Source organism: Gracilinanus agilis, chromosome 1 (genome assembly GCF_016433145.1).
Source record: "Gracilinanus agilis isolate LMUSP501 chromosome 1, AgileGrace, whole genome shotgun sequence".
In the NCBI taxonomy this organism is placed as follows: Eukaryota; Metazoa; Chordata; class Mammalia; order Didelphimorphia; family Didelphidae; genus Gracilinanus; species Gracilinanus agilis.
In genome coordinates, this window is record NC_058130.1 from 126,812,536 (window position 1) to 126,840,031 (window position 27,496).

Consider the following 27,496-nt stretch of genomic DNA (forward strand, 5'->3'; position numbering starts at 1 on the left):
AGAGGGTCAGGAGATCATTATAACAACCGACATTTATATGGTGCTTCCAGCTTTGCCAGATGGTTTATATACAATATTCTGTTCCCTTGTGAGGAAGGTATATTTACTGATGAGTTAACTGAGTCTGAGTAATTAAGTGGTTTATCTGTGGTCACACACCTAGTAAGGAGCAAAGAAAGGATTGAATCCTACACCTTCTTGTCTCCAAATCCAGCATTCTAGTAGTCACTATGGCAGCTACAAAAAGTGGATGAGGAAAGCAGATTATGGGGGGATCAGCTGGTAAAGGACACACATACCACCATGTTAAAATGTCTCTTCTATTATTGACTTGAACTAGCATAAGCGTATCACAAGATTATACACTGAGAACTTGAAGGGACCTTAGAGACCACCCAGGCCAAGCACTTTGTTTTGTAAAAGAGGAAATTTAGTAGAAAAAATTAAGTCACTTGATCAAGGTCACATAAGCTATATTTATCAGAGCCAGAATTCCACTTCTGTTTCTCTGGTTCCAAATTCTACATTGCACTAATCTGCTAATGAATGCATTTTTATTGATATTTATGGTCTGCCTTCCCAAGTAGATTATATGACATCAATCAGAGGGCATTTCTTCTATTTCTTCACATTCCTTCCCCTCCCTCCTCTTCCTTTCTCCCCCATCCCTTTCCCAATACTTTATAGAGTGAATTTCACATGGTAAATGTTCCCTGAAGATTTGACGATTTCATTCAGGCACTAGATAGTACAATAAATGAATAAAACATTGGGCTAGGAGAGAGGAAGACCCAAGTTCAAATTTAGTCTAAGACACTTACTAGCTGTGTGACTCTAGGTATTTCATTTGATCTCTGTTTGCCTCGGGCTCCTCAACTGTAAAATGTGGATAGTAATAGAAAATATGCCACAGAGAAGTTGTGCGGATAAAACGAGAGAATATTTCTAAAGTACTTAAGACAGTGCCTGGTACATAGTAGGTGCTATAAAGTGCTAGCTATTATTATTATCCCTGAAAGCAAATATAAAAATCTTCTTTTTAACAAAATTCCATGACAACAAAGCTATTTGAATGTCTTGGAGAGTTTTGTTACAATGGGGGTTTATTTGTAATATCCCTCTCCTCCCATAACAATAAAACTAGAACCACTGTATTATCTTGCCATCCCCTGACACCAGCATTCTATTGGGTGTTTTACAAATTTTGATTAAGGCTGAGGTTTTATACTCACCAGAGTGAGGAACATCAAGGCTCCGTTTCCCTGCCAGCACAGAGAACATCTTCGTACGCTACTAAATGTAATGTGCTAGAGAGAACGGCGTAATTTCGTGTTTCAATTTTCCACAATCACTAACTCCCTTCTAGTCATGTTAGTTTTTCATGCAAGATTAAGCTAAATTATACAGTTTTACAATATGTATGGTTTTTTGCTGTAAAAATATTTCTGTGGTGAGTAAAAACAATGGCAAAGAAGCCTGAAGACATTGGATGGTGAGCCTGGGTTATTGTTGCCGTGAAAAGCAGAGATTTAAATTGTTTTACTTTTATTCATCTTAAAAATTTGGAAGGGGCATAGTGAGGGTGGAAGAGGAGGGTAACCACACTAAAGGGGAAGAGGTAAGATCAGGTAGGTAGGGAGGATTATTGAATTCACTTCTAGTCGACAAATATTTATTAAGCATATAGCATACTAAGTAGCATGCTGGGTACTTGGGACTACAAAAGCTAAAAAGGAAGAATCCTTGCCTTCAATTATTTTAGTCAGGTATTAGTAATAAGAACAATATTAGCATTTATATCTATATTTAAGGTTGCAAAACACTTTTCATTTATTGTCTCTTTCAAATCACATAATAATTCTGTGGGGTAGGTGCTATCATTATACCCATTTTACAGAAGAAGAAACCAAGGCTGAGAGAGGTGAATGTGACTTTCCCAAAGTCTCTCTGTTCTTAGGGAGATTATATTTTAGAAATGGAGAAAACTTTAGAAACTATTTTAACCTCCTCATATTATAAATGAGGAAACTGAGCCCCAGGACTATGGGGTGAGTGATGGATTAGTATGTGAGTGAGCATTAGAACCCAGGTCTGCTGCTTTCCAGGAAGCTGTTCTTTCTGTCACACCTGCCTGTCTCCTCTTCAGATAATACCACCCTCCTCCTTGCTATAAGAATGGAGGGGGAAAGAACACCTTATTTGTTTACTGGCACCACATTTTGCAGGCAGATCTCTGTATAGTACCTATGCCACCTGCTTTGATGACTCTGAAAATTCCTTTAGCAGCAGTCCCTTTATTCTATACTTAGAGGGCTTAAATGCAAATATCTTTGGAAAAGGTAGCATATCTATTTAAATTCCTACTACTACTACTAATGGTAATAATAGCTAACATTTTTACATCATTATGTTATATAGCATTCATATAATGCTCTACATAGTTCATTTCGCATCAGTCCTCTATGGTGAATGCCATTATTATCCTCATTTTACAGCTAAGGCAATTGAGGCTGAGAATAATTTAGTCACTCACTCTGGGTCTCATAGCTAATAAGTGTCTGAGGCTTTATTTAAACTCTCATCTGAGGACAGAGTTGGATTAAGTAATTCAATAAATCAATTGATCTGTTGACAATCATTTGTTAATTGCTTTTGGTTGGGAGCGACATTTAGGGAAACAAAGGTGAGGAGAAAGTGCCAGTGCAGAGATACAGTAAAGGGAGATAAAAGTCGCGTGTACAAGGAAACGGGGGATGCGAGTTTGTCTGGACCACAGGGTTTGAGAGGGGGAAGAATGTACAACAAGAGTGAGTCGAATTAAAAGGCTGGCACCAGCATGTGAAGGATACAAAACTCAATAGGCAGGGTTTATATTTTACCCTAGAGGCAATAGGGAGCCATTGAAGTTATGGAGTGTGGTAACAACATGGTCAGATCTGAGGTATAGGGAAACTGCTTTGGCAGCTACATAGGGAATGAACTGGAGTGGGGAGAGACAAAGTAGGGAGATGAATAAAGATGTTCTTGTGTATGTGCGTGTACATAAACATGCATACATATATCTAGGCAGTGAAAAATTAAAACCAAATATATGCCTCATTCAAATTTTGTATAATAATAATAGCTAATAGTTATATAAAGTTTACAGAGCACTTTATGCATTATTTCATCTGAGCCTTAACAACAATCTTGTAAAACAAATACTTTTTGTTGTTGCTCAGTCATCTTTCAGCCTTGTCTGACTCTTCATGACCTCCTATGGGGTTTTCTTGGTGAAAATAATAGAATAGCTTGTCATTTTCTCCTCCAGTTCATTTTATGGATGAGGAAACTGAGGTGAATAGGATGAAATGACTAGATTAGGGTCACAAAACTAGTAAGTGTCTGAGGTCAGATTAGAACTCAGGAAGATGAATCCATTGGACCACCTCCCAATTGATCGACGCATTCTTTGATTCAGCAATTAAGCACACACTCTGTTTAGAGTCATATATGCATAGCTCTGGGAGAAAGTCAAAGTTTAAACAGTCTATATACAATTTTCTGTCTCTTCTTACACCTTGCTCCCCAATACAAACTCTTTGATTCTGTTACACTGGCCCTCTAGCTAACAAAATACTCCTTCTCTTAGCTCCTGGAGTGTTCTCTCTGGCTATGGCTATACCCCATGTCTGGAACATGCTCCCTCCTCTACTCTGATTACTGACCTTCCTGGCTTTCCTTAAGTCTCAAATAAAACCTCCCTTTCTATAGAAAATTTTCCCTAACTCCTCTTAATTTTTTCTCTCTTTTAATTATTTCCAATTTATCTCTTTTTGTCTCACATAAATATCCAATTCCCACATATAGCTTTCTTTGTTATATCTATTTGCATATTGTCTTATCCATTAGATTATAAACTCCTTGAAGACTAGGGCTACCTTTTGCCTCTTTTTCTATCCTCAGTGCATACATAACACAGTGCCTGACAATAAATGTTTGTTGAATGAATGAAAAAATAAATAAGGGGAGACAATCTGATAAACTGCCTATTTCACAAGTTCAAGTATGGTCTCTGAAATACTTACTGTGTGACCCTGGGCAATTCACTTAATCTTGTCTGCTTCAGTTTCTGCATAAATGAAATGAGAATAATAATATTTACCTCATTCTGAGGATAAAATGAATTAGTACTGGTAAAGTGTTTTACAAACCTTAAAACATTCTGTAAAATGCTAGCTATTACCATCATTATTGTTAGTAATGATAATAATTTCACCCAGAACCAGGACAGATTATAGGTAATACTTATTACTAGATCACCCTAAACTCCCAAAGAAGATAATCTGTTTTCGAAAGTTAGAAAAGGGATCTGAGGAGTACCCCACGTGCTTTCCAAGAGTGAATCAAACAAGGACCAAACAAAATCATTTGATTTGGGCTATAAGGAATAAGGGGTTGCAACAATTCAGTGAAAAATACACCAAGGTGTTGAGAACAATGATAAGGAAATCAAAAACTTTCTGTAAAGTCATATAAAGAAGTGAATGGGATTACCTATGGATAAATAGATATAACAAAGAAAGCTATATGTGGGAATTGGATATTTATGTGAGACATTTACAGACTCATAAATTCTAACCTTTAGTGTCCAATTCAATTCAATAAGCATTTATGAAGTGTTTTTGATGTATACAATACTCTCCTCCCAACTGGGACACATAATTAAAAATTAAACAGACCCTGCCCTCAAAGAGCTTCCATTCTGCTGAAGGAAGATAATACATACGCAGATAAGTAAATGCAAAGTAATTTCAGGAGATGGAAAAGACACATTTTTTCTGAAGACAATAGGCATGTGATGGAAAAAGAAACAAAGAACTGTCAATGAGGGAAAACATTCTTCTTTTTCTCCATTCCTCATTTTTATAAATTCAACTATCACCATGCAGTAAGTCAGGAAAATTCCTAACATGCCAAGCTCCTAAATTTATCTTTCTTTCTTTTTAAAGTTTGATTTATGCTGGGGGGTTTTACATCACATTTATAGATTACCTGTGAGAAGTCTTTTTTGTGACAAAGCAAAACAATTAAGCAAAAGCAATAATACAGTGATCTCATCTGTCTATAAGAGCCCCTTCCCTCCACTCTATTTTAAAGTGTTTTATAATTAACAGAAGTCTTATCTTTTTTTTCCTCTCCTACCACCATCCCACTGGGAAAAAAAGGCTAAGAAAAGCAAATATCCATAATTAAGTAAAATAAATTCCTACATTGGCTACATATAAAAATATTTATGTTACTTTCTGTACCCTAAATCTGTCACCTCTCTATCAAGAGATATTTGTCAATATGTTTCATCTTTAGTGGTCTAGAATCATGAATGGCCATTGTATTGATTCCTTGTTTGCATAACTTTCAAAGTTGCCTCTTTTGTGGTATAATTATTATATAAGATGCTCTTATTCTACTCATTCTTCTTCAGTTTATAAAATCCTCAAAATTGTCATTTTTAGAATTCTGATTTTATAATATAAATTGTTCTGGTTCTGATCATTCATTCTTTTTTTTTTCTAAACCGTCATCTTCTGTCTTAAGAATCAATTCCAAGGCAGAAAAGCAATAAATGATAAATAACCAGAGTTAAGTTTGCTCTGGTTCATACCACTAGGAAACGTCTGAGGCCAGATTTAAACTAGGACCTCATTCTCCATGCCTGGCTCTTTATCCACTGAGCCATCTAGCTGCCCTCTATGAATATTCATTGTTAATCAGTTTATAAAAGTCCTCAAAGTTGTTCATTTTTATAATATTGCTAGTATAGTATAAATTTGTTTCCCTGTTCCTGCGCCCTTCACTCTGCATCGGTTCATGTAAGTCCTTCCATATCTCTTTGAAATCATATTTCCACATTTCTTACAGCACAATGGTATTCTGTCACATTCATATAACACAATTCATTCAACCATTATTTGGTTGATTGGCACCCCTGTAGTCTCCAGCTTTTTGCCATCCCCAAAAAAGAACTGCTATAAATATTTATTGCTCATATAAGAACTTTTCCTATTTATATCTTTTGGGTATAAGCTTAGCAGTATATTATTATAGTATAGCAGTATATTATAGTATAACTGCATCAAAGGGCATCTATGCATATTTTCTAAGGGAGGTACACTACTAATGGTGCTTTTTCTAACATTCTTTCCACCTTACCTTCTTCCTCCCCTCACCCCCTAAAATATCTAACATTTTTTATTTAGTGCTTTGAGGTTTGTAAAGTTATTTGCATATATTATCTCATTTAGTCCTTATAATAGCCATGGAGAATTGATTATGGGTGTTATTATTGTCATCCCTGTTTTATGCATGAAGGAACTGAGGCAGGCAGAGGCTAAGTGATTTGCTTAGGGATTACAGAACTGTTAGGTGGCTGAAACAGAATTTCAACTCAAGGTTGCTGGACTACACCTTTAGAACGTTTTTCACTGTTACATGGCTGCCAGAAACCGAAGAAACCACCAGACAAATGTTGGATCTCCCACTAGGAGACTGACAGATTGCGGCTTAAAACTATTTTTTTAAACCTTCCATCTTAGTATCAGTTCTAAGATAGAAGAGCAACAAGGACTAGGCAATTGGAGTTAAGTGACTTGCCCAAGATCACAAATCTAGGTCACATTTGAACCCAGGACCTTTTATCTTCAGATCTGGAGCTTTATCCACTATGCTGTCCAGCTATCCCTGCTTAAGTCATTCTAATAGTTTTCTCTGAAACTAAGGCTTTGTGAAAGTCTTGGGCTAGGGTTAGAATGAGTAAAGAGGGGGGAGTGCTATCAGTTAGGATTAGCTATATTATTGAGAGAGCACATCTTGATGCATAAGGGATTGGCAAAAGAAAACTTTAGTAATATGCCAAGAAGATGATAGCTGTAGTGAAATGTGTGTGTGTTTAAGCAAAATGCCTTTGTTCTGAATTTGAAATATCTTGAATGGCTCTCTCAAAATGCAGTTGTTAATTATATCTGGCATTTCAGCATGTTTCACCATGACCTTTGAAATTCAATTGACGCATATCCAAACAAAAAGCTCTCTAACACACTCTCTCTCTCTCTCTCTCTCTCTCTCTCTCTCTCCTCTCCCTGTCCCTCTGTCCCTCCCTCCCTTCCCTTCTCTCTCTGCCCTCTACCTCCCCTCAACACCCCCAGTTTCCTAGTATGTTTTATAGAATGGTGGGAGAGAGGAACTGGGCAGACCCCTAAGCATGGCTCCTCTAGACACTAATAATTTCTTTCCTAGCTATAGACCTGCATTCATGATAGGAAAATGTAATCGGGCAGCTAACACAGAAGTTTGGAGCTCTCTGGGGAATATCTATTTGTACGAGAAGCTGAATATTCATGTAACTTTCTAAGACATCAATACATCCTCATTTTACCTTATTTATTTCAGTTCCCCAGTGAACAGTGGGACTCTTAAGCTAAAAGCTAATAGGCATGTTCTTCAGGTCTGTATCTTTTCTCCAGCTAATAAATGGGACTCCCTAACACATTTGTTTATCCTCTGCCAAAGCTCTCCATCAGGTGACATGTGTTTGTTTTCTTTGTCATGGTTCACAGAAGACAGGTACTATTGTTTGCCATCAATTAGCTTGGGGTCTTGTGTCAGGGATATATAAGCTGGTGTCATTTCCCTCTGACAGCCACCCAATCCAATTGAAAAGGAATTGTTTCATTATCCACTCATCAGGGCTGCTAGATAATGATACTGCTCCTTGGCAAAATGGAATAAAAAAAGACAGGCAGAGAGAATGGATTTTTAGGAAATGGCAATATTAAAATTATTCATGCCCCAAGGAGGAGAGGAAAAGATCAGGGGGATGACTGTGGAGCTGCAAGAAGCTCCTTTTCCTTAATAAAGGTGGAATGAGTAATGATGCGCTTCCTGGGTGGAAAGGAAGGCATTCTGAAAAAGGAAATAGGTAAGAGAGCCCATTGTAGCCAGAGACAATGGCAGAATAAGCCTTTGCTGAAGTATCTCTCTGGCTCACCAATTAGCTCCACGATCCAATTTCTCCCTGGAGTGACCCTTACAAAATATTTTCCTCTCCCAAAATGTCCTCCGCTTTGTGCTGTGAATTCGGTGGAGAGGTTTCCTCTACAATCTGAAAGGACACTACAATTGAATTGCTTAAATGGGAAATAAAAACAGAAACAGAGGGCGGCCAGCCTCAATTTTCCCCTTTCAAGGACCAGAACTTTAATCACACAGCCCTTACACTTCATTCTTCTAGGAATAACTTGACAGAAGTTGTTTTTAAATTCAGGAAATTAACCAAGACAGTATCTTTCTGCTTGTAGAGAAACAAACACAAAGAGTGCTGAAAATGTAAAGTACTTCAAGATAAACTAAGCTTGAAGGAGGACAATTGTGTTGACATTTTAGTAACAACCATTTTCACTCCTTAAGGAAGTGCAGTTATGCATGAAAATGACTTGTTATCTTTTTAAACTGAAATGTGTTCTGATTTGTGAGTGGGAAGCTGTGCACTAGTCCTACCATCCCCCTCTCTTCCCAAAAGGGGGAAAAAACAGTATTTAACCCTGTGAGTTTCCCCCTTATTACATTTAGTAGAAAAACTGGGAGATTTTTGTTTCTATTCAATTTATAACTTTTCAGAATGTGCAAAGACAATGACAAAAGTTTGAGCGTCATTATGGTGTAGGAGATAGCAAGCTGGCTTAGGAGTCATGCAGAACTGGCTTCAATCTTGGGCACATCCCTACAGTATGACCCTGGGTAAGTCACTTCATTGCCCAATCCTCCCCCCACCCCCAAAGCCTCAGAAGCTGCAAATTGCTAGCCATCTACATTGGTAGAAGGAGTTTCCTCACCTGGAATTTCCCGGACCAATGAAATCACAGCTCTATCTTTTTAGTAGCTCACCTTTCTATTTAACTTTGGGCAAGATACTTAACCTTCCCTGTGTTTCATTTCTCTTAAGAGTAAAATGAGGGTTGGACTAGCTGTCCCTTTTACCTCTAGAGCTATGATTCTGTATATTCTCTCAAAGCCTGTAAAATACTTTCTATCCATTGTCTCATTTTGTCTTCATGATAACCCTTCATATATTTCATAATTTTATTTATATGAAATATTTTTGTTTTGTAAATATCTGATACATTGTCTGTTATATATAACATATATTATCTCACTTGCCTTGCACAACAAACTGGAGAGGTATAGGCGAACATTATCTTCTACACTAGAGATGAGAGGGAACTGAGGCTTAGAGGAGTTTACTTGGTCAAAATCAGCCAACTAGTAAGTATCAGAATTGGGATTCTATCCCAGCTTCTCCTGACTCCAAGTTTAACATTTTGTATACTCTGTTACAACATCGCACCATTTCTAGGAGGCCATCTTATTAAACAGCAGGTCATAGGATATCAGGAGCTAGATCCTGAAAAGATAGAAAGGACTTGCTTGAAGGGCACAGACTAGCAGAGCAGGAACTCAGTTTAGGCTCTCACAGTTCAAATTCAGGTCCCTTCAGACACATACTATCTGTGTGACCCAGGGCAAGTCACTTAACCCAATTTGCCTCAGTTTCTTCATTTATAAAAGGAACTAGAGAAGATAATGGCAAACCACTCTAGTGTCTTTCTTTGCCAAGAAAACTCAAATGGGGTCACAGAAAGTCAGACATGACTGAAACAAATGACCAACAATAACAACAAACTCAGTCCTGGGCATTTGAGATTCAAATTCAGTTTTCTTTTCATGGTACCACACTGTCCTGTCACTGGCCCTTAACTTAAATAGCCATTTCTTGACAGTAGCAGAAGGGTTAAAACTGTCATCATGCAGTCTAGAGTTTAGAGATGGAAGAATACTCAGAGAACAACCCCTTTGTTTTATAATCATTCAAAGAGAGCTCTAATGAAGTTAAGTCACTTGTCCAAGGTCATAAAGAAGAAAAGGAGCAAAGGTAGAATTTGAACCCAGATCCTCCAATCTGCCATTTATTCCCTTTTAAAAAAAATGATCCACAACCAAATGTCTTTCTCTGCTCCTCTTTCTGTCTTTCATCTCTGTTTCTAACATTCTGTCCCTGTCTCTATGTCTCTCTTTCCCTGTTTGCTCCTGTAGCAGACATATTTGAGGCTTATAAATTTTCCAGGTCACTAGAGGCCCATGAAATAAATGCCATGCTACTCAGAAAGAGTTAATTCAACTCCCATGAGTAATAATTACATCTCTCTTGGTTCGCTATGGCAGTGTATCCAAAATATGAGATAGTGCCCTAATTTTTAGCACATTCCCTTTAAATGTCTTCTCCAAATGCATATTTATAATTGCAGCTTGGTAGATGCAAACCTAACCAGTAAATCTCTTCCCTCCTGCCTTATTGACAGAGTGTAAAACATCTCAGCTGCAAAGTCTGCTGTATACATTTTCTAAAAGATAGGTTCTGTTTTAATTGCTCATTAATAACTGCTTCTCCATCCCTCAGATTGATATATCCTTGATGTGCACTTCAAATTTTATGGAAAAATAGGCACATTTCCTATCAGTTGCCTGTTTCCTAAATCAAATCATTCAGTAAATGTCTTCCTTATATTTGAGAGCTAGACAATTGTCATTTTAAATACTGGATCTATTTTTGAGGTGAGAAGGCAGAAGTGGGCAAATACTTCTATTGTGCATAGCTAACTGATAGTTTAATGGCTAACCTACACTTCTGTGTTATGTGTGATATTATAAAAGTACCTATTCCATGGACCCAGTCTCTTTATGTTGTTATTTAAACACAAATAACATTGGAACAAACACTTTTCGAAGATGAATTTTACTTAAAAATACATCATTCTGGGGGCAGCTGGGTAGCTCAGTGGAGTGAGAGTCAGGCCTAGAGACGGGAGGTCCTAGGTTCAAACCCGGCCTCAGCCACTTCCCAGCTGTGTGACCCTGGGCAGGTCACTTGACCCCCATTTCCCACCCTTACCAATCTTCCACCTATGAGACAATACACCGAAGTACAAGGGTTTAAAAAAAAAATAAAAAAAAATACATCATTCTATGACCTAACAAGGGATGCATTTTGTTTTTCCTATTCATGGGCAAATCTTATAAATTCTGTATATTATTATTTGATGATATTTTAAACAGTAAATTTGAATGCCTTGTATTTTTAATTAGGCAGAGAAACCTCTCCCCCTCCCAAATCACAAAATTTCTATCATTGAACTGTGGCCATGTGAAAAATTAACCTACTTCAGAAGTCCCAGAATCCTTGATTTTATAGGTATGGCTCTTCATTAATTCAGACCATAAATCCTCCCATCTTTCACAGAAAGTTTCAAGAGTTGCTGTGGTCGAAAAAAAATCACTTCAATGCCATCAGTATCATAAAATCTATAAAAAAGAGAGCATCTAAGAACAAAGGATACTAAATATTACAGAGGTCAAGTATAAGAACAGGGTTATGCTGGTGAATGTTTAACCACTGACTGGGGATGAGGTACAATGGAGGAAATATACCTAAAACATATGTTTAAATTTAATCTGCAGTAGTAACATAACAAATCAAGCCCAGATTTTTAGCATTTGCTGATTTCTGAGTTGTAAATGCTCACACTGAAAGTTTAACAATTGACTCTCCAAAGCAGTTTGAGCTGACGCTAACACTCTTCTGGAGAAGGATTTATATTGGAGATTTTAACCCCCACTCTGACTAAATTGGTCACTTAAGAGATTGTGTAACTAGTATAACTAATTAGTCTATCACTAAGTGGCACATATATAAAGGCTTTCCAGCTTGGTGGGAATTTCAAGAGTTTGAACTTCATTAGTCTTCTAAAACCTAGAGTGACCTCCATGCTGCTATGAACACTCCCAGATTATCAGAATTGGAAGCAACTTTAGTGGAGTATAGTTCAACTCGTACCTAAAAATTCCTTCTATAATATTACCCAACAAATGTTCATCTAGTCTCTGTCTAAAAATCTTCTCTGAGTACTCCATTTGGGAATTGCTGGAATGTCTCATGTCACTTTATTAGCTATGTACTTGATAAAATGTTTTTATTTGTTTTTTAGGAAAAAGAAAAGAAAAGAAAACCCCTACTGAGAGAAAACCTACTTTCTCAGGCAGCTCTCTCCTGTTTAAGATAGTCTTAATTTTTCAGAAGTGTTTCTTTATGTCATGCTAATATCTACCTATTTGTAATTTCCACTCATTTCTTCTAGATCTGTTCTCTAGGACCAAGCAAAATAAGCCTAATTCCTCCACCACATAACAGCCCTTATAATACTTGAACATAGTTATCGTGACCTTCCTAAAATTTCTTTTCTTCTCCAGATTAAACATCTCCTACTCTTTCACTCAGTTCATATATGACATGATCTCAAGGCTGTTAATCATCCTATGGGTCTCCTCTAGATACACTCCAATTCATCAATATCCTTCCTAAAATATCTCCTAGAACTGAACATGATGTTCTATATATGGGCTGACCAGGGCAGAGTTCAGTGGGATTGTCACCTCCTTTTTTCTGTTCACCGGCTCTTACTGCCCCACCATCGACTTATCTGGAGCTTATAGTCCACTAACCTTGCCATTTCTTTTTCTGAGAAATTGCTACCTACCCATAATTTCCCTATCTTGTGCTTGTGAAGTTGATTTTAAGAACCCTTTCTTTTTGCCCCTATTTGTTCAGTGCCCTTGCATAGAGTACATCTGTTCCAGAAACCAACAATTTTGCCTCTTTTTGCCCAGTACCATGAATAGAGCACATCTGCTCCAGGAACCAACAATTCAACATATCCTGTTTGTTTTATTTCATAGAAATAACCCTGAAATAACCCTAAAGGTTGGTATTCAATGCAATATTTCCTTTGATTGGAACTGTAAAGAAAGCATTTCTATTTAGGAAGAAAGAACAGCCCATTACACCCAAAATCACTTGAGCTATATAAAGGAACTAACTTTAAATGTTATTGCCATATCTAGACAGATATCTGGATACCTCAAAGATCTGAGTTCTCATCAAAGCTGGTTCATTTGGGAAAGATGAAAGGAACTGGGACTATTTAGCCTGGGTAAGAAAAGATTAAAGGGGAACATGATATATGTCTTCAAGTATTTGAAGAGGTTGTCACATGGAAGAGGAATCTGACTTGTTCTAGTTAGATATGAAGGACAAAACCAGGAGCAGCAGGTTTAAGTTAGAAAGAAGACAATGTAGGCTTGATATTACTAAAAGAAAAACAAACAAAAACAAAAATTTTCCAAAAATCAAAACTACCTAAAAAATAGAATGAACTGTCTCAAGATGTGGTGAGTTCCCCCATCCTTGGACATCCTCTAATAGATGTTGGAAGACTATTCATTGGGAATAATATTGCAGAAATTCCTTTTTTGAATCTGGATGACTCTGGATGACTACATAATACTTTGTGACACTGAGTAGTGATTCCTTTGATGACGACAAAATACTTTATGACACTGAATACTGTTTCTATATACATCTCTCCTCATCTTGGTGAGAAATCCTACAGAGAGGATCTTCCCAAGGCTAAGAATGACTCTTCTCTTTACTAATAATAACTGACTTGATAGCCACTAATTGGGCATTCCTTTAGGGCAGGGGTGGGCACCATATGGCTCTTTCTGCAGGAGCCATAAAGTCAATTTTTTTCAGGCGCTGCTACCGGAGCGCACACTGTGAGCACTGTACGGCTCTCACGAAATTACATTTTAAAAAATGTAGCATTTATGGCTCTCACAGCCAAAAAAGTTGCCAACCCCTGCTTTAGGGTATGGGTTGAACCAAATGGCTACCCAGATCCCTTTTCATTTGATGATTCTGTAAAATTTACATAAGATTTTCAACTCAACATATATTATCTCACAACCACCCTGTGAAATAGGTGCTTTTACTATCCCCATTTTATAGATATACTTTGAGATGGCATCAGAAAAATCAGGGCAATTTTTCTTGATCACAAGAACAAAGCATAATTGGTTTATTCATACCACTTTCCTTAAGAGCCAAAGGTGGCTTTATTATTTTTGGTTTTTTATTTTTCAAATCTTTACTGTATAGGTAAGAAAGGGAGGCAGGGTCCATTTTAGTCCTTCCCAATGGCAGCAGCCTTCCTCACAGACTATTGCTGAGTTTCTCTCTTCCTCTTGACCCAGATGTGAATTCCCATCCTTTTTCCAATGACCTTAAGAGCTCGCTTATCTTTGGAGACCTTTAACAACTCCATGGCCTGCCTCTCATAAGGAGCAAACTCACATACCTCCCAGATCATATCTTCAACAAACTTGATACACTTGGTCAAGCACTCACAGTGGTGGCAGTGTTATGGTTTTGAAATATGCTTGGTAGCTTTGTGACCCTTGTTAAGGCCCATGGCCATGGGGTAGAGAATGGCCATGATTGTGGCACAACTGCAGCCCTAATGGCAGCCACAGCAGAAGCGAGAACTTCCATAACCCAGAACTGTCAGAGATCTGATGGCACCCATCTTGAGCAGGGGACCCATATATTAATCCAGAATACATACTTTTACTTCTTTGGGGATTTCATCTCTTAATCAAAAAAGCAATAAGAATATTCAATTTTTTCATCTACCATGCTTAATTAATTGTTCCATCTGCCAATCACTGGCCGTATCTGAAGATAGATTTAAAAGACTTTTCCTAGCCAAGAAAATGGCAATGACCCTGTGATAACACTCAACAGTGAATGCTAATCCTTTAGGTAACATACTGATACTGAAGGATTTCATCCCCTTCAGGCTTGCTAAGAATTTTATGCACTCTGGAGGAATGGGCACAATTCTGGGCTGTCATTTAAGAAGTGTCGTGTACCTCATTGCCATGTCATCACTTGTTCTATACAAAATTGTATATTTAATTGGAAGGATATGATAATAATCAGTGCAATCATAGATGTGTTGGATATTTAACACTAGTATTAGTGCTTTTTCCCCTTGAGATAAGAGAATTATATTCTCCTAAGCTGAACCTTCACTGACATATGGACTTCAGGGAGACAGTAGGTGCCAAATGTGTGCAGAGTAGGCAAGAAATAAGTGTTGTATTGACAGATGCTCTAATAAGCTGTCATTCAAGATAGCTTCTTGGGAAGCTATTTTTTATTTATTACACTTTTTATTTTTTTTAACTATATTTATTACATATTACACATTTATTAAGTGCCTGCTGTGTACAGTGTGCTTTTCTGTATGCTTGGCAAGATATAAAAGTTATATGATAATAAAAGTGATAAGAATAACACACACTTACAGAGAGAGAGAGAGAGAGAGAGAGAGAGAGAGAGAGAGAGAAAGAGAGAACCCTTACCTTCTGGCTTAGGAGCAATATTAAGTTATTAAGTATCAGTTCCAAGGCAGAAGAACAGTAAAGGCTAGGCAACTGGACTTGTCCAGGGTCACACAGCTAAGTATCTGAGACTAGATCGTAACTCAGGACCTCCTATCTCTAAGTCTGGTTCTACATCCATTGAGCCATGTAGCTGCCCCAAGAATAATACTTTAAGGAGCTACAATTCCATGTATATTGACCTATCCGATTCAAACTACAGTCCCACTAAGTCTTAGGAAATGGTCTTTTTTGAGTGTCTTTGGCCAAAAGTTTCATCCCATGGCTAATTTGGTGGCAACCTTCTTTAATATGACCAAGGTTGAACCTCATTAAGCATACATGAAATGTGGCCATTACTGAGCCATATCATAAAATTCCTTTCCAACTCTAGGAATTATAAGATTTGATGCTACATTGGCATCCTCTTTTAAGAACCTAGGATTACTTCCAAGCAAAGATGGGGCATTAAAGGAGGACTTTAGTGGAGGAATAATAATAATTCAGTGATGTAATGATAATAATATTTATATAATAATATTTATTTTTATTATATTTTATATTTATATTATTATATAAGATTTATCAAACCTTTGTACAGGTTATATTCTAGTAAAGGAATAAATCATATATCAAATGATTATGAAATGAATAAATGAGTATATCAAAAAAGTTGGGGAAATGAATATTTAAAAAAGAGCTAATCTCTGTCCTCAAGGATTTTGCCTTTTAACAGAAGACGACAACATAGTGGAGTGGTAACCAGGAACGTGTATTTTGTTTAGGAGGAGCTGAAAAAGAAAAAGGAATAGTGGTTGATATCTGATGAATGTTATTCATAAGTTCCAATATTGTTCAAAAAAGCTAGAATATTTTAATCAACCAATAAACAAGACTTTATTAAATACCTTTTATATGCTACATACCATATAAATGCTAGAAATATAAACAAAAAGTAAACAGTACCTGTCCTTAAGGAGTTTACATTCTATTAGAAGAGACAACATGTGTGTGTGGTAGGTCCCATTCTATGCAGCCACGTAAATAAAAATAATTAAAATAGCTCACATTTCTATAGTATATTAAGATTTACAAAAACTTTGTACAGGTAAATAGACTGGTAGAAGGATGAAGCTTATGCCTAGGTAACTATAATGAATGAATGGATGAATGGCTAAAAAGCAACAACAACATAACTCCTAGGGATGTGAGTATTTTAAAAAGAGATCATCTTTGCCTTTGAGAAGTTTAGATTTTGATAGAAGACAACATACTAAAGTGGTGATAAGGAAAATGCTCCCAGTCTTTAGTATTAGCAGTTCTTAAAAGAATGGCAGAGATTGAAGACTCAGTTGAATGAATTTTTATTTTTACTGATGTCATTGCCAAGATACAGTGATTAGAAATCGAGGTATAAGGGAAGATGACATTTCACTCTGACTGTTAGCTCCTGCCAGTTCCTGATCATCATGTCATCCATGGGAGAATAGAGTTGGGAAATGGACAATGTGATAAAATGAAAATTAAAAAAAAAGGTTAGTCTCAAGATCAAAAGAGAACATGGTTCAAATCCTTCTAAGGGACCTTACAACAACAGTGACTAGTCACTTATGATACCTCAGTCCCCATGTCCATATCTGTAAAACAGGACTAATGACAACTATAACTTCATCTAAGGATGTATATAAACTTTCTTACAAGCACAATATGAATATCTGAGACAGGGAAAGTACCTTGCCAATTCATTTATACTAAAATGCTAATGAATTTACCATTTTCTCTTCCCTGGATATTTACATTGTTAATAAGGGGATCTGGAAAAAGACTACTTAACCAGAACAATAAAGATTCTAGGTGACATGGTGGATAGAGCACTGGGCCTGGAATCTAGTAGTGTGATCCTGGACAAGTCACTTAACCTTGTTTGTCTCAGTTTCCTCATTTATAAAATGAACTGGAGAAGGAAATGGAAAACCATTCCAGTATTTTTGCCTAGAAAACACCAAATGGGGTCACGAAGAGTCAGACATGCCTGAAATGACTAAACAAGAACAACCAGAGCAATAGACTTCTGATAGAGATTGAGAAGAGGACATTAGATTTGTCATCTTAAGAGCTTTTTGTTATCTTTACAAAAAATGATTTCAATAAAGCGATGAGGCAAGAATCCAATTGGTGGGGAATTAAGAAAAAAGAGAATAGAAAAAGTGGAGTCATTTAGTGTGGATGACCTTTTGAAGGAGCTTGACTAATAATGAAAAAGAGGTATAGGATAACAGTTAATGTAGATAGTAGAATTTAGTGAGAGGTGTTTTTTTTGGTGTTAGGTTTTTTTTTAATGGAGAATTTGAACTTATGTATTTGTTTGTTTGTTTGTTTGCTTTTTAAAGCCCTTACCTTCCATCTTGGAGTCAATACTGTGTATTGGCTCCAAGGCAGAAGAGTGGTAAGTGTAAGCAATGGGGGTCAAGTGACTTGCCCAGGGTCACACAGCTAGGAAGTGTCTGAGGCCAGATTTGAACCTAGGACCTCCCATCTCTAGCCTGGCTCTCAATCCACTGAGCCACCCAACTGCCTACTGAGAGTTGTTTGTTTTTTTTAAGGTTCAAGGAAACTTGGGCATGTTTATAAACAGCAAGGAAGGAGTACTAGACAGAGAATGACTAGAGAGAGGGTGAGTGATAGTGAGGGCAAGCTGTTAAAAAAGACAGGAGAAGATGGGATTGAAGCAAGAAGTGGTTGAGATGGTGTCAAGAAGTTGTGAGGTGAGGAGAAGAGAAAAGGATATTCTAATCAAATAGTCTCAGCAGGCATACAGACCAAAACTAGGCCCATATTTGAAGGTTTTCCAGCTAGGTAGAAACTTCCAGAGCTTGTACCTCATTAGCATGACCTTCTATCACCTCGGGTCACCTCCCTGCTGCTATGTATGAAGAATCATAGAAGTGAAAGAAACCTCAGGAGCCAGATAGTTCAATGCATATATGACTAAGAATTCCTTTTCTACTATCACCAGCCTTCTAGAATTTCATCCAGGCTTTGCCTGAAAATTTCCAACGAGTACCCCTAAGAATCTGATATGGTGATACTTGGGTGAGAGAGATGTTTTGGAGCAGAGGGGAGCTTTTTTCAGGACTCCTCAAATTGTACCAAGAGGTGATTCTGGGGCTGGTCCTGACTAGGATGCAGCCCAGAATACACCAAACTATCCACCACATTTAATTTCCAAAATATATGCCACCCTTCATCTCCACCACCAACCCCTCCATCTCCCTGTCTCCTCCCAGGCTGAGGACATCATATTTTCTTCTTTTTACTAGAAATGTCTAGGGAGGAGCCACATCAAATTTTGGTTTGCCAGTCTATAAATTATAATGGCAAGGTCTTTCATTTGTTCTGATCATTATCCTTGTGCCTCACATGCACTAATAAGTGAGGGATATGTTCAGTAATTACCATTTTTAAAATGTGTAGTAGAGTTAACAGTTTCTACCAGATATGTAAGGGGAGGGGGAATGTTTTCAAAGTGTCTTTGTGACCTCTTATTCTTCCATTAGTATTTAAAGTCATACATGAGACCAAGCCCCAGCCTTACAAATACCAATATTCAGGCTACTGCCACAATCATTCCAAACAGCCTGTTCCCCTGGGTGAAATTATTATTTGGAATAAAAGCCGAATTCTGGCTCCCTAAGTGAGTATAGAAATAAATGAGGGTAGTGATTCATAAGGCGACTCTCATGTGTTTGCAAATGTGCAACTTTTATTGAGGCTGACGCACAGAACAGAAGCTCTACATTACCTTTTCTAGCTGGTAAGCATTTTCCAGTCTGCTTCTAAGTCTTTTGTAGTTGGGATTGGGGTGGTGCTGGTTATTGCAGTGGGAAGGTAGAAATAGGAATTGGCGAACAGGACAAAAGTTAGACCTACAAAGAACATCAATAAATCTGTGGAATCAAGTTATCCTAGTATCATAAGTAGTTTTTGAGGGGAAAGATGGTAGCTGCATTTTAATGGAACCCTTTAAGTGCCAGAGCTATTGCCTCATTAAGAAAGTACAGAAGAGGAATTGGTATGAAGCAATTTCTTACCAAGGGTTGTGTCTGTCTGTTTTGTGCCTGGATTTGGGAGAAGGGAATACTAATTTATCAGTAAAGCTCCCACACCATTTCCCCTCTTTAATTCCCTAATTTCTCTGACAGTCTAATTGTCCTACTTAGGATAACCAATAAGATAGTTCTCATGATTAGCATTGTCCAGGAAATCTTCCTTCTCAGACTAGAAAACTAGATTCTGAGTTCAAATCTCCCCTCCACCACCAAGGAGTTGGGGTTCACAGTATTGTACCACTTGGGCCATATGCAAACCAATGTTTACCCCTGTTGTGTGCTTCTGCTGCAAGTTGCCCTCAACTGGAACTAGTAAAGACGATAAGGATTACCTGAGTTCAGCTGCCTAATTTGCTAAATAAAGAAATAAGACCTAATTACAAGTGGCAGAGACAGGATTAAAATCTAAGTATTAAAACTCTTACATACTTTGGAGGCAAAACAAAAGTCTCTTAGTGATGATGGAAGATATCAAGAGTGTGCTGATAAAGGTTTAACAAAAAGGGAGAATTGTTCAAACTTTAATCTACATTTATTATTATTTTTGTTGCTTAGTCATTATTTTCAGTTATGTCCAACTCTTCATAACACCATGTGGGATTTTCTTGGCAAAGATACTGTAGTGGGTTGCCATTTCCTTCTCCAGCTGATTGTTACAGATGAAGAAACTGAGGCAACCGTGGTTACATGATTTGAACAGGGTCACAAAGCTAGTAAATGTCTGAGACAGGATTTGAACTCTGAAAATGAATCTTTCTGATTCCAAACGCAGTATTCTGTCATCCATTGTAGCATCTACCTGCCCTTAAATTTTTGTTATTAATGCTTTCTTAAGTCTATATAATCAACAAAACAATAAATAAACCACGCTGTGATTTGGAGTTTTTGCCAATTTCTGATATGTAGATGCTCACACTGAATATTTAACAATCAGTTCTCCCAAGCCCATTCAAAATGACTCTAGCCTTGGCTCAGCAGAGTAAGATCTCTGCTGGGTACTTCTGATGCATTGACAGACTCCTCTGAGACAGGCTCCAAAAGTGACAAGCAAAGATTTCCTCTTTAACACTGTACCAGTTAGCCAGGACCAGGCTTCAAGCCTTAGGGTACATTCAGCTATAGAAGATTAGCATGTCAATCAATCAATAAACTGTGAATGCCTTCCCCCAAACAAATGACTGCATATTTATTTTGTAGATATTCCCTATATACTTAGAAATAGTTACATTGTCTCTCCCAAAACAACTGAAGCTACTAGAGAGTATTAACTGTTCTGTTTTTGTCTTTGTATCTCCAGAGCATAACTCAGAACAAAGCACATAGTAGGTGCTTACCTCATGCTCAAGAACTGATTAATTGATTCTAGGAACTAAGATTAGGTCATGGATTTCCCCCCCCCCCCAAACCCTTGTCATCTGTCTTAGAATTGATACTAAGAATTGGTTCCATAGCAGAAAATTGGTAAGAGCTAGGCAATGGGGGTTAAGTGACTTGTCCAGGTCACACAGTTAGGAAGGGTTTGAAGCCAGATTTAAACCCAGGAGCTCCTGTCTCCAGGCATACCTCTCTATTTACTGAGCTACCCAGTTGCCCCAAATTTTGTTGTTGAGTCATTTTCCAGTTGTGTCTAACTCTTTGTGACTCCATCTGGGTTTTTCTTAGCAAAGATGCTAGAGAGGTTTGCCATTTCCTTCTCTAGCTCACTTTTACAGATGAGGAAACTTAGACAAACAGGGTTAAGCAACTTGCTCAGAGTCATACAGCTAGTAAGTGGGACTAGATTGGAAATCAGGAAGGTGAATCTTCCTGATTCCAGACTCAGCACTCAATCCTGGGCTCTTAATCCAGGATCTATGGGCATCTCCTCCCAGGAGATTGTGAATTTGAATGGGAAAAACTTGTCTTTTTTCACTTTAAGTTTTTCTTGTAACCTCAGCATTTTATTTGGGGCTTTTTTTAAAAAATTTTAAACCCTTAACTTCTGTGTATTGACTTATAGGTGGAAGATTGGTAAGGGTAGGCAATGGGGGTCAAGTGACTTGCCCAGGGTCACACAGCTGGGAAGTGTCTGAGGCCGGATTTGAACCTAGGACCTCCTGTCTCTAGGCCTGGCTTTCAATCCACTGAGCTACCCAGCTGCCCCCTATTTTAAAAGAGAGAGTCCACAGTTTTCATCAGACTTCCAAAGGGATCTGTATCATGAAAAGTGATAAAGAATTCTTGGACTAGATGTCCTATGGTGCCACCTCTAGCTCTAATTTTATTATTTTATTATAGATCATATTATTATTATAAGTTGATAAAAGCTAGTGCCCATTACTTCAAATTGCCACCTAGAGAATCCCTTTACTTGTAGTGGCTGAGCCCCAGGCAAGGAAATACAACTGAGTAATAATGGGAAATGTAACAAGATTTGGGTTATACTACTCCCAACCCTCTCTCTCCCCCCCACCTCCCAACCCTTGCCATCAGTGACATGGTAAAAGGAATCAGAAACAAACCCACCAACTTGTTGTCATCCCCGACCAAATGAAAAGTGATAACATAGAGGAACACGAGTGGAAGCATTAAAAGCTCAGGTAATTCCATTCTGTTCAGACAAGGTGTTTGTAGTGAAAGGCAGTGCCTGAACAGCAGCTCCCAGCATGAGCAGGCTGAGGGGCTCCTTGCTGTAGTGGCAATGAGGAAAACATCAGCTAGCCAACTGTCTAATTGTTCATAGGTGGACCCCACTCCAATGAGTTAAACAAAGCCTACGTATATTTGGCAAGCCAAGAACTGGACTGAAAGAAGAACCCTCCAGTCCCCACCTCAGCATCCCTTGTCAGTCCTCTACAGATGAAACATTTGCTTTCTTCCTTCCCCCTCCCCATTGTGTGTGTGTGTGCACTTGTGTGTGCTTTATTTTATTTTCATGGCTTAGCTTGAATTCCTTATCGTCCTTTTTTTTTTTTTTTTTTTTTTTTAATTTCAGCCGCGATTTTCTCCAGCACTCACTCAAGCCGGAGTGGAACAGCTGCTGGGGCTGGGCCTCCCCCACATCCCGTCAGTCACCCTTCTCCGGGACATAATGTACAGGGGAGCCCCCACAACCCCTCCTCCCAGCTACCTCCTCTCTCGGCTGTGGACTCAGGAACTGAAAGGTAAGACCATCTGTCTCTTCCTCCTAAGCAGTGACACAGCCAAGCCTCCCTGCACCAAGAAATGATTTGACAGTTGCTAAATTTTATTAATAATACATTGGTGGGTAGATTTACCCAAAGGTGACATTTAAAAAGTACATACACATTTCACAAGAATCCAGTCTGCTCGTTCTCTGTTTTTTTTTTTTTTTTTTTTTTTGTGTGTGTGTGTGTGTGTGTGTGTGTGTGGTTTTTTTTTTTTTTTTTGCCTGTTTGGGGAGAAAAAAAAGATATTAGTGACAGTCACCTCAAGTGTCTGTTTCAGGGGGGAAAGCAGCAGAATTTCCCTGTTGTTTCAACACCTCCTGTTCAGTTGTCACATATGTAGGCCATGTTAAGATGACCGTATTTGTCTGTTGATCAGTGTAAGGTTTTATTTTGTAACATAAAAGAATACATTATTTCCAATGGTTTTTAAAGGACCGCTGATCAAAATATCATAGCTCTCTATCTGTTGAAGTCCTTTCCTCTCCTTTCAATTAAAGAAAGCTCTCCTCAAATGTTAGCCCATCTCAGGGTTCAAGGGGCTTCTCTGACCCACCCACGTGACAGCAATCACTCCTTCCTAAAATGTCTCATAGCACTTCCCTCAATTCTCCCTGTATTACAGTTATTTATGTACTGGCTCTACTTGTGGATTGATTGATGATTTCTGACCCACCCTCCTTCCAATAAGATTGTTATTCCTTCTTAAGAGCAGCATCAATGGCATATCCATCTTTGTCCCTTTGGTGCCCAACTCAAGGTCTTGCATACAGCAGGTGCTTAATAATATTTTTAGATTATTGAATTGTCTGTTACAGAATTGGATTTAATGTCTTCCAGTACCAAAAGCTTGTCATGTGTGTAGTACTACAGTGACCAAGATAACATAAAAAATAATTGTCATGTTCAAGGAGCATACATTTCACTATTTTAATAGCATGCTAATTGGCCTCCATGCCACAAGGCTCTTCTCATTCCAGTCCATCTTCCTTTCAGCTGCCAAAGCAATTTTCTTAAAATGCAGGTCCAACCATGTCACTCCTCTGCTCAATAAACTCCAGTGGTTCCATATCACCTCCAAGATCAAATACAAAATCTTGTCTGGCATTCAAAGCCTTTCATAACCCAGGCTCCCCTTCATCCCAATCTTGCCAATATTTTTACACCTTACACTGCCACCCCTACAAGAATTCTCTAATCCAGGGACACTGGCCTCCTTGTTGTTCCTCTTCCTCAAACAAAATACCCTGAGTACTTTCAGTGGCTGTCTCCCACGCTTTTCTCCTCTATACCTTCTGGCTACCCGGGCTTCCATCATGTCCCAGCTAAAATCCCACTTTGTACGGGAAGCCTTTTCCATTCCTTCTAATCCTACTACTTTCACTCTGTTGGTTCTCTCCAGCTTGTGTTTTATATAGCTTATTTGTGCATATCTGTTTGCATGTTGTCTTCCCCCTTAGATTGTAAGCTCCTTGAGTTCAGGGATGAATATTTTTTGGGGGGTTGCTTTTCTTCATATTCCCACCTCTTAACATGATACCTAACACATAGTAGGTGTAGGGAAGGTTATGTTGGGCTATAAAAGCTAAAGAGAAGAATTTATGGTTTATCCTGGAGGGAGAAGGGAGTCACTGGAGATAACGGAGTAGGGAAGTCACACCATCAGATCTGTGCTTAAAGAAAATTATCTATATACCCTCTATAGAATGGAATAGAATGGCAAAAGAAGGTACACCCAGGAGGAGGCTGTTGCAATAATCTGAGAGAGAGATGAGGACACACGAACCACAAATGTCTATGTGAGTGGAAAGAAGGGTTAGAATGTAAGAGATGTTGTAAAGGTAGAAAAGGCAACTTTTAGTAACTGAATGAATATGTGGGATGAGGGAAAATAAGACCAGGGTAATGCCAAGGTTGGGAATTTGTTAGATCAAGAGAATAGTGGTGACTGAGATAGAAATAAGGAGGTTTAAAAGAGAAGAGAGTTTGAGGGAAAAATTGATGAGTTAAATTTTTTCTTCTTTTTTTCTTAGGCAGAAGAGCAGTAAGGGCTAAGCAATTAGGGTTAAGTAACTTGCCCCAGGTCACACAATCTAGGAAGAGTCTGAGGCCAGATTTGAACCCAGGACCTCCTATCTCTAGGCCTAGCTCTCAAACCATTGAGTCACCTTGGGGACCCCCCAAACCCTTGCACTGGATGCTCCATCTCTCCCTAGCTGAACACACTGAGAGTCTATTCTTCCTTGGGCGCAGGTCAATTCCTGGAGCACCGCTCTTAAAAGAAGACCCTCCATATCAGTTCACAGCTTAGAGGACTGATCGATTAGCAGCTAATCTCAAAGGAATGCCTGGCAGTTAGACAGATACCTGAGTGAAAATACCAACAAGTGATGCTTGCTACTTATTTGACCTAGATCAGGTGTATTTCTTCCTCTGGTGCTTTGGTTTCTTCACCAGAACAATACAAGGCAGGTGTTTGCTTTCAGAGGCTTCTAAGACTCCTTCTGCCTTTAGTTCTATCATCCTCTGAATTGTGATCTTCCTTCTTCTTTGTACTTTTATGGCATGCCTAGAGGAATCTTTGGTTGGGGGGGAGGGAATAATGTATTATATTATGAAACAACATTCATATTATTAAACAACAACAGCAACAATCCATATATTTAAACTTCTCTTAAACATCTTCAAAAAAAACATTATTGAACTGCTTTGGGAAGAAGGGTAAAGGTAACCTGTTTCATCTAACAACTTCCTACGATATCTGTCACTAGGGTTGTACAAATGATAACTATACTCTAAATCCCAGGCAATGGAGACAGGAAATCTTTGAAGATATCTCATACGTTCTCATAAGTTGAAGCAAATTTAACTCCTTGTCACAAGGGAGCTCATTTTCAGCTCTATTGTAAATGACATTAGCCACAGGCTTTTTTTTTTTAATTATCTCTTTGCATTTGTGACCTCACTGAGTTCAGTGATGATCAATCTAAATTTTCCATAGCTCCATTTCATCTCATTATCAATAGCCATAATGATCCTTAGAAGATGACAAGAGTAGAACAGTTTCCTTGCCCCCTTTAAAGCTCTGCAAGAATTTAGGCAGCTATTATACCCTCTTCTTAGTCCCTTGGATAAGCCGCTGATTGATACCCTCAGCAGCCTGGGTGAGATATTATTCCTATTTGTTACTCTTGCTAGAGAGTGTCTCTATTCTAGGCTCACTCATTTCTCAGAGAAGAACCACCAGAGATATTACCATTAGTTTTACATGCATCATTTTCATATGGAAAGTAACTAAACATGTCAGTACCAGTACAATACACTGTAAATAGGTACATTTACAAAGCACCTAATTTGCATCTCTACTTTATGCACGCCCTATTCTGGCCAAACTGTGGTATTCACAGTTTCTCTAAACACATTGTTCCATGGAATGGACACCTGCCTCACCTTCACCTCTCTACTCCTTAGATTTTTCTCAAGGCACAGCTCAGGTACCTTGTTATGGGAACCCTTTCTTGATCCTCTTAGTTATCTGTGCTCTTTTCTTTTTCAAATTATGCAGTATTTATTTATTGGTTTGAATATAATAGAATAATAATTCTTAATAGAATATAATTTCCTTGAGGACTGGACCATTTTTATTTTGATTTTGTATTCTCAGCACCCAAAACAGTTTGATTGTTGTTGTAAAGTTGTGTCCATGTCTGACTTTTCATGACCCCATTGAGGATTTTCTTGGCAAAAATACTAGAGTATTTTATCATTTCCTGCTGCAGGTCATTTTACACATGAGGAAACTGAGGCAAACAGAGTTAAATTACTTACTCAGAGTCACAAAACTGGTTAGTGATTGAGGTATAAAAGAGAATTCTTTGTTCTCTCTCAGTTTATACTTAAGGAGGAGGAGGATTTGTATGAATGAACCATAAGAGTCTTCCCCATTGAGGGTCCTACCCAACATCAATGGCACAGCTACATGAGTTGTATACTCTTTGCCAGGTATTTTGAGTTAGTCAAGTCACCTCTACTTCATTAGGTTTGAGGAAAGGAGAACATAAAATAGAATTGAATTATTAAGTGTGTTTGTATTATTACCTCCCATGCAAAGAGTAAGAGGAAATTTGCCTACATGAAGGATTTGGCTTGATGCCTCTTACTCTGTGTTTAGCTGGGAAATTCCCCAGCAAAAACTAAAACAGTTTTCTTAACGGAAATGGGTTTATCACACTTTGAAAATTTTAAGCAGGAAATTGGCATTTTTCCTGTTTGGGGGCTATTTATTCATCATTTGCTTAGCTTGAACTTGTTAATAAAAAGGTCTGAGTCATAGTAAGAAGTCATGAAAGGTTCACCTTTGGTTAGAGTCAAGCTCTTTTATACTTACTGTATTAAAATAAAATAAAATAAAATTCTCTTCATTTGATGGGGTTTCATTTTTTATCTTTTAAGGTGATCCTAATAATATATCATTTAATTGATTTAAGTAGTATTCTTCCCTATCATTTAATATCGACTCAAGTTTATTATACTAAATGGTATTTTTATTACATGTCAAAATGTATAAACTGGTGCAGCTTTTCATTTATCACCAATGAAAGTCAGAACATTGGTAGACCATTAACTGATTGCATGCCACAGTATATTAGTCTATGGAGGAAGTGAAGAAAATATTGGAGAAAATAAGGGTAGTCATCTCATTCTCATTTTTAATATAGAAGTCAGACTTCAAGAAAATATATAATTTGGCTATGTAGAGTCAGATAGTAAGCTAGCAATTTGTGGGCATGTATATGTGTCTTGTCTGAAAGAATGTGAAAATAAAAGTCTGTTTCTGTTATATATAGG

General features: G+C 37.9%; 1 protein-coding gene across 1 annotated transcript in view; it reads left to right on the forward strand.

The window, feature by feature from the left end:
* Positions 1-27,496, forward strand: part of GLIS3 (GLIS family zinc finger 3) — a 407,867-nt gene that overhangs the window by 309,440 nt on the left and 70,931 nt on the right. The window contains exon 5 of the mRNA XM_044677238.1: positions 22,456-22,624. Within this exon, the coding sequence (XP_044533173.1) occupies positions 22,456-22,624 (169 nt within the window). The remainder of the gene's footprint in view (positions 1-22,455; positions 22,625-27,496) is intronic.